The sequence below is a fragment of the Ornithorhynchus anatinus genome, chromosome 1, assembly GCF_004115215.2.
Source record: "Ornithorhynchus anatinus isolate Pmale09 chromosome 1, mOrnAna1.pri.v4, whole genome shotgun sequence".
NCBI lineage: Eukaryota > Metazoa > Chordata > Mammalia > Monotremata > Ornithorhynchidae > Ornithorhynchus > Ornithorhynchus anatinus.
Window position 1 is genome coordinate 82,773,448 of NC_041728.1, and position 16,278 is coordinate 82,789,725.

The window sequence follows — 16,278 nt, forward strand, 5'->3', positions numbered from 1 at the left end:
GCTGTACAAGTTAATGGGAGAAGGAAAGCAGATAAATGAGCATAGATTAAATCGTTAAGGGAGAGTGAGAAGAAGTATAAAGAAAAAGCACACCTCGGAAGGAAATCATGGCCAAATGAATAGATATGTGCATGAGAATATCAGTGTGGTTGAGGAAACAGCATGCCAGGAAGTTGGGATTAGTCAGTAAATACTTTCTGGAGGACATAGCCAATAAGATCCTGGTGGGCTTGGATTGTGTTTTCAGCATCTCTTTTATCCTCCCAAGCACCTAGAACACTGCTGTGCACAGACAAGGTTCTTAATGGGGACCTTCAGTGGGGATAACCTATCCTGCCCTGACCATTCATTCAATTGTGTTTATTGAGCACTTACTGTGTGCAGAGCACTGTACTAAGTGCTTGGGAAAGTACAGTAGAGCAATAAAGAGAGACAGCCCTCCCCCAATGAGCTCACAGTCTGGGGTGAAGAGGGTAGACAGACATCATTAGAAGGAAACAGGCATCAATAAAAATAAATAAAATTACAGATATAGACATAAGTGTTGTGGGGCAGGGAGTGGGGGAGAACCAAAGGGAGCGAGTCAGGGTGATGCGGAAGGGATGGGAGATGAGGAAAAGTGGGCGTTAGTCTGGGAAGGCCTCTTGGAGGAGATGTGCTTTCAGTAGGGCTTTGAAGGGGGGAGAGTGATTGTCTGGCGGATTTGAGGAGGGAGGGTGTTCCAGGCCAGTGGTAGGATGTGAGCCAGATAATTCTGTTTATCTGTTTTGATGCTGTTGATACCTGTCTACTTGTTTTGTTTTGTTGTCTATTTTCCCCTTCTAGACTGAGCCTGTTGGGTAGGGATTGTCTCTATCTGTTGCCCAATTGTACTTTCCAAGTGCTTTGTACAGTGCTCTGCACACAATAAGCGTTCAATAAATACGATTGAATGAATGAGTGAATGAGAGAGGCGAGATCGAGGCACCGTGAGAAAGTTAGCACCAGAGGAGCCAAGTGTGTGGGCGGGGTTGTAGAAGGAGAGAAGCGAGGTAAGGTAGGAGGGGCAAGGTGATGGAGAGCTTTAAAACCAATGGCGAGTTTTTGGTCAATACGGAGGTGGATAGGCAACCACCGGAGATTTTTTAAGAGTGGGGTGACATGCCCTGAACATTTGTGTAGAAATATAATCCGGGCCATGGAGTGAAGTATGGACTGGACTGGGGAGAGCCAGGAGGTTGGAGTGTCAGAAAGGAGGCAGTAATCTAGGCAGGATAGGTTGAGTGGTTGTACTAACATCGTAGCGGTTTGGATGGAGAGGAAAGGGCAGATAGTAGTGATATCGTGAAGGTGAGACCAACAGGATTTGGTGATGGATATATGGGTTGAATGAGAGAGCAGAGTCAAGGATGACACCAAGGTTATGGGCTTAAGTGGCGGAAGGATGGTTGTGCCATCTACATTGATGGGAAGTTTGGAAGAGGACAGGGTTTGGGAGGGAAGATAAAGAGCTCTGTGTTGGACATGTTAAGTTTGAGGTGGCAGGGAGACATCCAAGTAGAGATGTCCTGAAGATAGGAAGACGATGGGAGCCTGGAGAGAGGGAGAGAGTTCAGGAGAGGAAATGTAGATTTGGGTGTCATCCTCATAGAGGTGATAATTGATGCTGTGGGAGCAAATGAGTTCTCCAAGGAAATGAGTGTAGATGGAGCATAGAAGGAGACTGAGAACTGAACCTTGAAGAACCCCTACAGTTAAAAGATTGGGAGGGGGAGGAGGAGCCTGCAAAGGAGACTGAGAATGAATAGCCACATAGATGAGGAGAACCAGAAGAGGACAGTCAGCAAAGCCAAGGTTGGAAAAAGTATCCAGAAGAAAGGGGTGGTCCACAGTGTCAAAGGCAGCTGAGAGGTCGAGGAGGATTAAGGTGGAGTAGGAGCCATTGGATTTGGCAAGAAGATCATTGGAGACTACTGCATCTGCCTCCTCACTTCCTCCTGGCCTCGTGTCTCTCCCCACTCCAGTCTACATTCCACTCTGCTGCACGAATCATTTCTTAACAAAAAAATTTGGTTCGTTTCTCCCCACTCCTCAAGAACCTCCAATGGCTGCCCATCCACCTCCACATCAAAAGGGATGTCCTTACAATAGGCTTTAAAGCACTCAATCAGCTCCTCTCACCCTACCTTATGTCATTAATCTCCTACTACAGCCCAGCCCGCATACTCCAATCATCTAGAACCAGCATAGTCACTTTGCCCAGATCTAGTCTCCTTTGACGCCCCTCTCCCATCTCATCCTCCTAGCCTGGAGCGCTCTCCTGCTCCATATGCACCAGACCACCCCTCTCTCCACGTTACTAATGTCTCATCTCCTCTGAGAGGCTTTTCTCAATTAAACCCTTTTTTCCTGGCTCACTCTTCCTTGCGCGACTACTGTGTACTTCATTCTGTGACCTTTGGACACTTGGCCCCACCCCAAGCCCCACAGCACTTATGTACATGTCTTGACAATATATGTTATAAATTATTCCTATTAATGCCTGCCTCCCCCTCAAGACTATAAGCTTATTATGGGCAGAGAATGTTTCTGCTCTTCTGTTGTAGTCTCCCGAGTGCTTAGTGCAGTGTTCTGCACACAATAAGCACTCAAAAAATGCGATCGATTGGCTATGATTTGGTAAATCATATTTATACATCTGTGTATATCGGTACCGAGGATAGGAATGAATTTTAGAAAAGTGCTAAGGTTGAGAATTGAGCAGATGCATCTTGTGCATTGAGAATTAATTGGATGAGGCTCCAGGAGGAGGATTTAGCAGGGCTTTAATGGTGGGAAAAGTTGGGGTGGCAGAGAAGTTACAGATTGGGGGAACAGTGTAACAAGGGATGGTTGGAGATGGGAAAATTGAGAGAAAGATACAGTTAGAAGGCCAACTGGGGAATAGTGGATGAAGCGGGTTGAGCGTAGGATGGGAAGAGCTGGTGGAGAACCTTGGAGTGAATGGTGAGGAGTGTCTAGATGTGGAGGGTGATGGGTGGGTGATAATTGTTGGCGATTTTTGAGGCATAGAGTGATGAGTTCTGAGCAACGCAGGAAGAAGGTGATCTGGGCAGGCGGGGAGACTAGCGAGGAGGCTGGGAGGCCGGTGAGGAAGCTGATGCCGTAGTCCAACCGTGGAATGATATGAACTTAGACTAGGGTGTCAGGTGTTTGTGTAGAGAATGGGGGGGGGGGGGAATCTGGGAAATGTTGTGGAGGTAAAATGTGGTGTGGGAGGGACATGTCACACGTTTTCCCTCACCTTAACCAAATGGGCTTTATTAGGACATCACATTGTTTTAGGATGGTCAGTGCTCAACTGTTTCGTGGTTAATATTCATTTCATTTCAATAAGTGTTAATCAGGGGGAAAATAGCTAAATAAAAGGCATCTTTAAAATGACATTGCATCATTAATAGTATAAATAATGGGATTCAGAGTTTGAGTTAAAAAATTTTAATGGAAAGTACCTTTAGAATCCTCTAGCTTATTTCAGTAACACCTGAATACATTATATAAAATAATTGATTGACCTAAGATAGATAAGCCTGAAAATGTTGATCCACTTGCTAACCTCATTTAGGATAGCAAAGGAAAGGGAGTAGTGCAGGAGAGGGAAGTAAATTATTTTTTGATTCAATTATGTTTGGTGAGTAGTATTATGAATTATAAACAGATTGGCCAGTGAAGCTTCTATCAACAAAGAATTTAATAACTTGAATGTGCTATCTGCTCAATATGAATCTTAGGAAATTAGATTTTATAAAATGACTTCATCTAAGTGGGTCTATGTTCTTGCTTGTTATAAAATTTGTCTAATAAATTATATATTGCCTAATTTTTTTCTGCTTAGAGCTGCCTGCTTTCTCCATTTGTTAGAAGAGAATTTTCATGTGCAGCACTTTAGTACCAGAAAAGATTAGAGCCGAATGATTTCATGAATATTATTTGCTTGTCTTGGAGTTAAATGTCAAGTAATAAAAGTGAATTTTGTGAAAAACTTATACTAGCCATTTTTGGTAAACTCCAGAGAAAGCTTAGCTCTCATCCTCTTTGAGTCCTCTCATTTTACTCTCTACTAATTATCTTGGAATCGGAAAGTGGATACCTGTGCAAGCATTGGCGGGGAAAGATCTTAATTAAAATTCTGAGTGCTACACGATCATGGAGGAGAGCATTAAGGTGGCTGGTTGAATCACTGAATAATCTGCACACACATGGATGCCCACCGATCCCGGACTCAGACTAGCACATATGTGCTTCTGCTTATGTCCCTTTAGCCGCCACCTGCTACATCAGACTAGACTGGGAGGTCGGAAATGGGTCTGCGGGTGGTAGGACAGTCCCCCAGGGGTCGGTGAATGAATGGGTCCCTTATCCTTCCCTCCCTGTTGAATGGCAGAGGTTATGGTCATTGTTGGGGAGGGAAAGGGAGGGACATATACCTAGGTGAGACATTTGCACATGAGGGTCCGGGTCACGGTAGACCAGTTTCCTACTGTTGCCCCTACTTTGCCCTGCTGCCAGCTTTGGCCCGAATAATACTGGCTACTGTGGCAGGGAATCCACAGTGGCTGGAGAGTTACCAAATAGGAAGAGAGTGTGTGCCGTTATTATCCTAACTGGACTCCACCAAGTTCCAGCTTCTTTAATAATTGCGGTATTTGTTAAATGCTCTCAGTGTACCAAAGTCTCCAGTTAACCGCTGGGGTGGTAACCCATTGGGGGTCTAAATAGGAGGGAGGACAGTTAGCTAGAACCCCATGTACAGATGAAGAATCTAGGGTACAGAGAAGTTACTGAAAGTCACCCACAAGCAAGTGGCCGAGCTGGTAGTAGAACCCAGGTCTGCCGACTCTGCACCTTCCCCTAGGCCATACTGCTTCTGGGCAGGTGAGGAAAGAATTTCTGGCAGCGAGCAGCTGTGGTGATTGTGAGGTTAGTTGTAATGTATCTCTAGCAGTGTGGCTCAGTGGAAAGAGCCCAGGCTTGGGAGTCAGAGGTCATGGGGTTTGAATCCCGGCTCTGCCACTTGTCAGCTTTGTGACTGTGGGCAAGTCACTTAACTTCTCCGTGCCTCAGTTACCTCATCTGTAAAATGGGGGTTAAGACTGTGAGCCCCACATGGGACAACCTGATAACCTTGTATCTACCGCAGCGCTTAGAACAGTGCTCTGCCCCTAGTAAACGCTTAACAACTGCCAACATGATTACTGTTATTATGGCAGTGCTGCTTCATTTTTCCATTAAAAGCATGGACAAGTGGCTGTTTGAGCTTACTTGAGTGAGCATAAGTAAGTGACTGAGTGAGCAAAGCTAAGGAAGCACGGGTATGGGTTGGGTCTGTGTGCCTAACTCAGCTAACATGGGTAGTTACACCAGTAGTGATGTATTTTTTATAAATTACACACGATTGTAGCTCTGTGAAGCGTAAAAGGCTATTCTTAGAATTGTAACCATGTAAATATTTAATTTATCAAGGATCAGTGCGTGTAATGTCCTGAAATTTAGGAAATATTCAGCGGTATTGTATTTTAATCTATAATTTCCAAATTTTTAGATGTAATGTATTTGGGGGATATAAATTAGAAGATTTACTCAGTGCACTTTTCATTAACAGTATTTAAAAAAATGAAAATAAGTTTGTATGATTTGTATAATCAACAAAGGAGAGTAGTTAAGTTCAATCTTGATAAATAATAATGAATGCAAAATAGTGCTTTTGTTTTTTATTTGCACAGGGTAGGGTTACAGTTGAATCTAACCCTACCACGCATGATTAATACATTTCCAGCTCTGGCTTTCAGATTCATTAGCAGTGTAACCTTAGAAAACAAAGTAATTAGAGGAAAAGAATTGGGTGTGGCTTGCTAAAATGCTAGATCTTGGATGTTCTTTTGAGAGACGAGCCACTGATGTAATTATATTCGTATATATCTACATATGTGTGTGTGTATATATGTATATGTATAGAGAGAATAAAACATCTGCTTTCTACAACAATTATAGTAATTGTATTTATGTACCTATGTGCCAAACACTGTACTAAGTGCTTCTAACAAGCTATCTATATAGACAATATTATCTTTACCATTTGAAAGAAAGCCAGTCTTCCTGTTTTTGTGTAATATACCTTCTAAATATGTAATAATTTTAATTACTGCATTGTTTTAAAAGCAAAATGACAGTGGATTTAAGATACATTTCCCCCCCAAATGGTAGCAGTCTGCCCTCCCTAGAATTCACTTGTCTAGCTTTTTTGTATGTCTTTTATGTCAGCCAGTCAATCATATTTATTGAACGCTTATTGGGTGCAGAGCACTGTAAGTGTTGGGGAGAGTACAGTATCACAATATAACAGACACATTCCCTGCCCACATCGAGCTTACAGTCTATGATATTTTTTAAGCACGTGCTTGTGTCAAGCACTGTTCTAAACACTGGGTATATAGAAGTTAATCTGGTTGGATATAGTCTCTGTCCCACATGGGCCTCACAGTCTAAGTAGGAGAGAGAACAGATATTGAACCCCAATTTTTCAGTTAAGGAAATTGAAGCACAGAGAAGTTAAGTGACTTGCCAAGGTCACACAGAAGGGGATTAGATCCCAGGTCCTCTGGCTCCCAGGCCCTCACTCTTTCCACTAGTTTAGGCTGCCTCTTTGAGTACAGTGCTCTGCACGTAGCTCTATCAGTACTGTTGAATGAAGAACTTCAAGACTCCAACTTCTTGTGGACAGACTAACATAAAGTTGAATTTGGAGGCCCTCAAAGCCCTCCCCTTGCTGCCATTTGGACCAGCAGGAGTGCTGACATGTGTACATGTTAAGCAGTCTGATGAAGCCACCAGCCTCAGCAGCCCACAGACACCCACATAGTCATGAGAAAGCCACGCGTGGGCAGGGGTGTTAGTTCAGTAGTGCCACATGGATCTGGAATCCCGTCGCCCCTTGGAGGGGCTCATTCTTTCTGGGCTCCCCCAAGCCCATTGCTTTCTTCCCTATGTCTAAAGTGTGTCCTTCTCTACTTTGGCACATCTTAAAAAATTTCTAACACAAACTTATCAAATTCCTGAGGCAGCAGGTAACAGAATCTGGAATAAGCTGTTGAAGGTCTGGAGAATAGGTTGGATGGGACTGCCCACCCTTGAGAGATGTGAGTAGGATTCAGTGACTGAAAATTCAAGAAATCATTCATCATAAACAGGATGAAATTCAATGTGGAAAGGATATATTTTAAAACACAGCAATGGAAAGGTTTCTACTCTACAATGAAAGGAATGGCTAATGACCAGAACAATAGATGTTAACTTTTAATTGGAAGATTTGTCATTTATTCATTCATTCATTCGTATTTATTGAGCACTTACTCTGTGCAGAGCACTGTACTAAGTGCTTGGAATTTACAATTCGGCAACAGATAGAGACAATCCCTGCCCAACAACGGGATCAGTCTAAAAGGGGAGACAAACAGCAAAACCAAAAAAAGTAGACAGACATAAATACCATCAAAATAGATAAATAGAATCACAGATATATATACAGCATAAAAAATACAGTAGTAAATAATATATACAAATTTACACAAGTGCTGTGGGGAGGGGAAGGGGATAGAGCAGAGGGAGGGAGTAGGGGGAATGAGGAAGGGAGGAGGGGCAGAGGGAAAGTGAAGGCTCAGTCTGGGAAGGCCTCCTGGAGTAGGGGAGCTCTCAGTAAGGTTTTGAAGAGGGGAAGAGAGAGAGTTGGGCGGATGTGAGGAGGGAGGGCATTCCAGGCCAGTGGTAGGATGTGGGCCCGGCGTCGATGGCGGGACAGGCGAGAATGAGGCGCAGTGAGGAGATTAGCAGCAGAGGAGTGGAGTATCCGGGGTGGGTTGTAGAAGGAGAAAAGGGAGGTGAGGTAGGAGGGGGCCAGGTGATGGAGACCTTTGAAGCCAAGAGTGAGGAGTTTTTGCCTCATGTGAAGGTTGATAGGCAACCACTGGAGGTTTTTGAGGAGGGGAGTGACATGCCCAGAACATTTCTGTAGAAGATAATCCGGGCAGTGGTGTGAAGTATAGACTGAAGCGGGGAGAGACAGGAGAATGGGAGATCAGAGAGGAGGCTGATGCAATAATCCAGTCAGGGTATTATGAGAGATTTGCTGGTACAATCAAGGTACCAGCAAGGTAGCAATTTGGATGAAAAAGAAAGGGCAAATCTTGGTGATGTTGTGAAGGTGAGACAGGCAGGTTTTGGTGATGGATTGGTTGTCTGGGATGAATGAGAGAGCAGAGTCAAGGATTCAATAGTATTTATTGAGCGCTTACTATGTGCAGAGCACTGTACTAAGCACTTGGGATGAACAAGTCGGCAACAGATAGAGACAGTCCCTGCCGTTTGACGGGCAAGGTTGTGGGCTTGTGAGACGGGAAGGTTGGTAGTGCCGTCCACAGTGACGGGAAAGTCAGGGAGAGGACCGGGTTTGGGAGGGAAGATATCGAGTTCAATCATAGACATGTTGAGATTTAGGTGGCGGGCGGACACCCAGGTGGAGACGTCCTGAAAGCAGGAGGAGATACGAGCCTGGAGGGAGGGGGAAAGATCAGGGGAAGAGATGTAGATTTGGGTGTCATCTGCATAGAGATGATAGTTGAAGCCGTGGGAGCGAAGGAGTTCACCAAGGGAGTGAGTATAGAAGGAGAGCCGAAGGGGACCAAGAACTGACCCTTGAGGAACCCCTACAGTAAGGGGATGGGAGGAGGAGGTGCCGGCGAAGGAGACCGAGAATGAGCGGCCAGAAAGATGAGAGGAGAACCAGGAGAGGACGGAGTCCGTGAAGCCAAGGTGAGATAAGGTGTGGAGAAGGGGATGGTCAACTGTCAAAGGCAGCTGAGAGGTTGAGGAGGATTAGGATAGAGTAGGAGCCATTGGATTTGGCAAAAAGGAAGTCGTGGGTGACCTTTGAGAGGGCAGTTTCGGTGGGGTGGAGGGGACGGAAGCCAGATTGGAGGGGGTCCAGGAAAGAGTTGGAGGAGAGGAATTCAAGGCAGTGAGTGTAGACAACTCGTTCTAGGAGTTTGGAAAGGAAGGGTAGGAGGGAGATAGGGCAATAATTGGAAGGGGCAATGGGGTCGAGAGAGGTTTTTTTTAGGATGGGGGAGACGCAGGCATGTTTGAAGGCAGAGGGGAAGAGGCTGTTGGAGAGTGAGTGGTTGAAGATGGTAGTTAAGGTGGTGAGGAGGGAAGGGGCGATAGTTTTATAAGGTGAGTGGAAATGGGGTCTGAAGCACAGGTGGAGAGGGTGGCACTTGTGAGGAGGGAGGAGATCTCCTCTGAAATACTGCTGGGAAGGATGGGAAAGTAGAGGAGAGGGTTGAGAGCCAGGGTGGGGGATGGAGAAGGAGGAGGGGTGACTTTGGGGAGCTTAGACCTGATGGTGTTAATTTTCCTAATTCAGTAAGTGGCTAGATTGTTGGGGGTGAGGGATGGAGGAGGGAGAAGAACATGGGGGCCTGAGGAGGGAGTAAAATGTCCGGAACAGTTGGCGGGAGTGATGGGCATGGATGGGCATGGGAAGCAGCGTGGCTCAGTGGAAAGAGCACAGGCTTGGGAGTCAGAGATCATGGGTTTGAATCCCGGCTCTACCACTTGCCAGCTATGTGACTGTGGGCAAGTCACTTAACTTCTCTGTGCCTCAGTTCCCTCATCTGTAAAACAGGGATTAAGACTGTGAGCCTCACATGGGACAACCTGATTACTCTGTATCTACCCAGCGCTTAAAACAGTGCTCTGTATTTAGTAAGCACTTAACAAATACCAACATTATGTCAATGTCATTTGAAGTTCAGAAATAATTTTGTTTGTTTCCCCAGCCACTTATCTCAGACCAATTTCTTCATATTGAAAATAACAATTACACAAAGTGTAGTAATTGCAGTAGTTAGGTAGAAGCAGATTTGCATATTTAATTTAGAATATATTACTAATAGTAGATTTTATTTCTTTAAAGCCCCAGAAGAAAGAAGATCAGCAATTGGATCTTAAAAAAAGCACCAGTCCGAAAAAAACACCAGAACCCACTGTTGATCTTCTAGGTCTCGGTAAGTTTTAAATAATACAAATGTATATTCTTGCGATCGGTTGTTCTGAAATGGAAGATAATGCCTTTATTTTCCATATACCAACAGATATCTTTAACTGAATTTGAAAATGGCATGATTAAGTCTTCCGAGTTCTCACTATAAAGGAAATCTTTAATAAAGGGAGCAGTGTCTGTCAGCACTATCTTGACTGAAATACAAGTAATGAGCTCCTTAGGGAAAGGGAAGATATCAAAGTAATCTTCAAAGGATTGCTATACTGTGACATTTTAACGTTTGCAAAATAGAAGATAAGGTTTTTGTTTTTTTAATAAAACGACAGAATGCAAGTGTCATCATATTGCATAATAAAAAGCCAAAATATTGTTAAGTGACACGAATATCCATATTTCATACCCAATTCCAATACCTTGAACTTTCATGTTTACATTATCACAGAGAATTGCTCATCTTAATCTGAGGTGGTGTTTGTTCTCTCCAGAGTGGCACATAACGTGTGTTGTCTTGTAAGCAGTTCGGCTCTGCCTGTCTAAGTGCCAGTCCTGAATATTGTTTATCCAAAAGTGTAGTCAGATCTTTTGTACAATCCTCCTCCTCTTCTTCAAATAACTTTCCAGACAAACCAACCTTTTAAAATAGTATCTATGCTGTATCAGAGTAATTCTCTTTTCAGTTTGAAGGTGGAGGAGGAAAGACAGTTGGGTAAAATTTTATATGTGTTTTAGAAATACAGACTGTAATATTGAAAAGATAATTGGAGACACCTGGGACTCCAAATTTAATTATGTAATTTCTAGCCCTCAAATTTGGAAAATGCAGAAATTCTGAAAAATGATTTGTCATTTGCAAAATTGAAGATTTATCATTCTAAATATATAACCATCTTTTTAATCTCCATGCCACTTTCATTCCAGAAGGGAGACTAGAGTGGGGAGATGAAGGATTAATCAGAGAAGGCTTCCTGGAGGAGATTATTTGAGTAAGGCTTTGAGGATGGGAAGAGTGGCATTCCGTTGGATATGGAAAGTTTCTGGGGGAGTTCCAGGAAGGTGGGAGGGAGTACGGTGAGAGAGATGCCATTAAGGCACTCAACCAGCACTTTCCCCCTTACTTATCTTTGCTCTTCACTCACTGGTTCCCAGTGTGCACCCTGCCTTCTTCTCAAGTCAGTCTCCTCTTTGTGCCTCATTCTCATCTCTTGTACTTTCTCCAGCCCTTAGCCCAGTGCTCTTGCAGTAAGCACTTAATAAATACCTCCAACTGATAACACTTTCTCCATTAGCAATTATATCCCAACCAGAAGGAAAGTTGTGCACACGTAGTTTATAATGGAAAAAGAATGAATATCCTATTTAATGAGTACTTCTGTGTGCAGAACACTGTATTAAGCCCTTGAGAGAGTTAAAAATAAGAGTGGGTGGTCACATTCCATGTCCACAAAGAGCTTAAAGTCTAGGGTGGGGATTCAGACATTAGTAGAAATAAACAAACTGAGATATGTTCCTAAGTGCTGTGGGGCTGAGAGTCAGGTGAATAGAAGGTGCAAATCTTAGTGCAGGGGCAACACATGTATTGTTGTGTTGTTCTCATCCTAGTGCTCAATATAGTTCTCTGCACACAGTAAGCACTCAATAAATATGATTGAGTGGGAGAAAGGAAATGAGGGCTTAGGGAAGGCCTCTTGGAGATATGCTTTGAATAAAACTTTGAAGATGGGGTGAGTGATGGTCAGGTATGAACCAGTTAAATTACATCCTAATTTTCTGGGTGATTCCTGAGGGCAATAACTGGCAACTAGTAAGCTCTGTTGAATAGAAATTATCGATTTGAAATGTAAGCTTTGACTAGCTGATCTCTCATCTCTCCACACCTATATCCTTTTTTGCTGCTGTATCACCTATGCACTTGAGTTTTGACTAAGTTTTTTGAAACTCCCTCCCCCATTCACCCCACGCACGTATGCACCTATCCTTACACTCTGCTTGCTTCCCTTTGCTGTAATTTATTTTAACATCCGTCTCCCCTACTCAGTTGTAAGTTCCTTGAGGGCAAGGATCATGTCTACCATCTCTGTTCTATTGCACTCTCCCAAGCACTAAGTAAAATGCTCCGCAAACATTAAGTGTTCCATAAATATTTTGGATTGATTGATCTGAAGTAAAACAGTATTCAAATTCAGGCAGTCACTTACATGCACAACCTAAGGGTTGGTTAAGAAGCATTGAGAAGCAGCGTGGCTCAGTGGAAAGAGCTCGGGCTTTGGGGTCAGAGGGCATGGGTTCGAATCCCGGATCTGCCACTTGTCAGCTGTGTGACTGTGGGCAAGTCACTTAACTTCTCTGTGCTTCAGTTACCTCATCTGTAAAATGGGGATGAAGACTGTGAGCCCCACGTGGGACAACCTGATCACCATGTATCCCCCCAGCACTTAGAACAGTGCTTTGCACATAGTAAGCACTTAACAAATGCCATCATTATTATTATTATTGAGCCAAGAGCATCCCTTAGCTTACCCCACACCCATCTTGAAAATTGACTGCGATGTAACTTTGCATTATGCATTCCTCTAGTGACAACTAGGAGGACCCTGCAACAGGGATGTACGGCATGGGACATTAGAAGTTTTACGCAAACACAGACTAGTTGATGAGATTGTGTGTCTTTCTACTTGCTTCCCTTAGTGCCATCCTCTTGGAGACCTGTTGAGTAGGATTGTGGAATAGGATGGCAGGGAATGTGTCTGTTTATTGTTGTATTGTACTGTCCCAAGCAGTTAGGCCATTGCTCTCTGCACACAGTAAGCGCTCAGTAAATACAGTTGATGAATGGTAGCCCACAACTAATCATCAGTCAATAGTATTTGTTGATTGAGTGCTTACTCTATGTACGGCATTGAACTGAGTGCTTGGGAGAGTATAATAGAATGAGAACGCACAATCTCTGCCCTCAAGGAGATTTCAGTGAATACAGAGAACTGTAATGAGTGCCTGAGAGAGTACAGTGGAGTTAGTAGACAAGATGCCTGCTCTCAAGGAGCTTAGAGTCTAGCAGGAGAGACAAACACTACACTAAATCACAGGTCAAGGGAAGCATCAGAGTTGAAAGAAATGTAAAAAGCGTGGTGGTGGGGAGAGGGCATCAAATTCATAGATGGCGTGAAAGTATTGAAATGGCACTTGTAAAGAAGGTAGGTGGGGGATATGAGGGATTCATCAGGGAAAGCTAACTGAAAAAGATGTGATTTCAAAAGGACTCTGAAGACGGGGACGGTAGTGGTCTGCTGGATGAGGAAAGGGGAAAGAGTGACAGGCAGGAGGGAGGGCAAGACCAGGAGGTCAGCAGTGAAAGACAAGACAGAGGCACGGCGAGTAGGGTGGCATTAGATGAGCAAAATGGGTGGGCTGTGTTGTAGCAGGAGAGGAATAAGGATAGGTAGAGAGGAGAAAGATGATTAAGTGCTCTAAAGGTAATAATGGATGGGCTTTTCTACTTGATGTACGAGGGGAATGGGCAACTACTGGAAGATTTGAGGAGTGAGGAGGCATGCACAGAACTATTAGACAAATGATCTGGGCAACAGAGTGAAGCATGAACTGGAAAGGGGAGAGGCTGGAGCCAATGTGGTCAGTGAGGAGGCTGAGGCAGTAGTCAGGATGGGATATGACAAGTGCATGGACTAGAGTGGTAACAGTTTGTGTGGAGGGGAAGGGGTGGATTTTTGAAGGAGAATAGACAGGATTTGATGATTGACTGAATTTGGGGGGCACTGAAGAGGAGGGAGGAGTCAAGAAAAATGCAGTGTTTGCCTTGTGGGTCAAGAGTGATGGGAAAGTTAGGGAGAGGAGAGGGTTTGTGAAGAAAAAAGACTCACCATTTCTTTTATTTTGAAACCTTTCATATTTCATACGAAGTCTTAACATTAGGATGGTTAATTTCTTTAAGCAATAATGTTCATCTAGCTTACATCCTTCAAATTTCCTTACCCAGGGAGAGAATTATTGACATTGGCTGTGTAGGCAGGCCACCTAGAATAATTGTATGCCTCAACATATATAGCTGGATCTGTCTTTCTCTAGAAAAATAATCAAAATTACATTTGCGGAGCAGGCTCTTTAAAGCTGTTCCTTGAATGGAAAATAAATAAAAATAGTTTCTTAAAATAACCTTTTGAAGTCCATGGAACTGTGAGAATGTTGCCATTCAGATGAGTGTTGTTGGTTTACGTTGAGAAGCACTTCATTTAATTTGTGCTGCTTCCGCTTTAAACTTCTTCCTCCTTGGGGATGCATCAGTTGCTCCCGGTGAAGTATTAGACATGGCAGATTTCCTGGCAGTAAAGGCATGCTCTAGGCTCACCATTCCCACTCATTCCAAAGTACCAATAATATACGTTTTAAGTATCATGCTTGCTACTTGGGCTCTCCTACAATATATCAAAATCTTTTTTCCCTTATGCAAACTGAAATATGTCCCCCTAATATGACTGACATTTAGCAATTAATTTATTGAGTGCCTGAAGGGTCAATATACTGTACCAAGTGTTACAAGTTGTATCTCAGTGTATTCAGCACAGTGTGAGAATAATTTTAATGAACGAGTGTATTTACAAAATGCTTTTATAACTGGAAATGCCCAGTATAAAAATTATGAATCCACTGTATAGCCCAACTATTGGCATATATTTAGTGCCCATTTCATATGGTGCACAAGGTACTTGGAGAATAAAGAAGTGACATGTTCCCCCCTGTTCTCTGCTTGGAAAATTCTCATCATCAGATGATTTAGTCTTTTATAGAGCAGAAGGTCTTTCAGAATATCAGAAGTCATCTCAAAAAGCAGTGGACTTATTCCCCAGAAGCATTGTAACGACAAGGAGTATGTAACCTTTAGGTCTTCCACTGTTCCACACTGAATTCACCAGCCAAACTCTAGATCTTTGGTGGCATTTCCAATTTGGGGGGCATCTCAATTCCCTGTCATTTGTGCCCACTCTACCTTTATGCCTACCCTATGTCCAGTTTCCGTGAGCTTCTGGGTCTGATGATGGCTGGGGCTGAGAGTGAGGATCGCAGCAACTGCACCCCGGAAACTGACACGAAATGGCTACCCAGGACTTACTACTCCCCCTGGAAATCTAATTTGTGTTGTGTTCCCTTATCCCAGGCTCCCCACAATGACAACCATTTTTAACAGGTCCTTTATTTATTGGTACTCATTGTTGGTAGTAGAAATGATCTTCAGAGGATCTTTGAAGTGTTGTTGTGAAGTTTGTTTCAGATCCTCTATCCATTTCCAAAGTATGGCTTGTGCACTTGAACATCTGGTTCAGTATGTCAACAATCAGAAAATGAACCTTCTTCTTGTCCATGTAAGTCCCTAATTTTTGACCATTTCATAGCTAAGTAGCATCTTTCCTGAGATTAGGTATTGGAAATATAAAGAAAATGTAAATCTCAATTTGGTATATCTGATTACAATAGTGATAATAGTATTCATTGAGCATTTTCTATACGCTATTCATTCATTCATTCAATAGTATTTATTGAGCGCTTACTATGTGCAGATCACTATACTAAGCTCTTGGAATGTACAAATCGGAAACAGATAGAGACAGTCCCTGCCCATTGAAGGCTTACAGTCTAATCGGGGGAGACAGAGAGACAAAAACAATAGCAATAAATAGAATCAAGGGGATGAACATCTCATTAAAACAATAGCAAATAAATAGAATCAAGGTGATGTACATCTCATTAACAAAATAAATAGGATAATGAAAATATATATAGTTGAGCAGATGAGTACAGTGCTGAGGGGAGGGGAAGGGAGAGGGGGAGGAGCAGAGGGAAAGGGGGGAAAAGAGGGCTTAGCTGAGGGGGTGATAGAGGGGGAGCAGAGGGAAAAGGGGAAGCTCAGTCTGGGAAGGCCTCTTGGCGAAGGTGAGCTCTAAGTAGGGTTTTGAAGAGGGGAAGAGAATTAGTTTGGAGGAGGTGAGGAGGGAGGGCATTCCAGGACAGCGGGAGGACATGGCCCAAGAGTCGACGGTGGGATAGGCGAGAACAGGGAACGGTGAGGAGGTGGGCGGCAGAGGAGCGGAGCGTGCGGGGTGGGCAGGAGAAAGAGAGAAGGGAGGAGAGGTATGAGGGGGCAAGGTGATGGAGAGCCTTGAAGCCTAGAGTGA

The 16,278-nt window shown here is 43.6% G+C and overlaps 1 protein-coding gene across 2 annotated transcripts in view; it reads left to right on the forward strand.

Annotated features, from left to right (window-relative positions):
• The window catches only part of SMAP1 (small ArfGAP 1), a 207,727-nt gene that overhangs the window by 176,342 nt on the left and 15,107 nt on the right, over positions 1 to 16,278 (forward strand). For both annotated transcript variants that reach the window (XM_029058865.2, XM_029058866.2), the window contains one exon: positions 10,010 to 10,100. In XM_029058865.2, the coding sequence (XP_028914698.1) occupies positions 10,010 to 10,100 (91 nt within the window). The remainder of the gene's footprint in view (positions 1 to 10,009; positions 10,101 to 16,278) is intronic.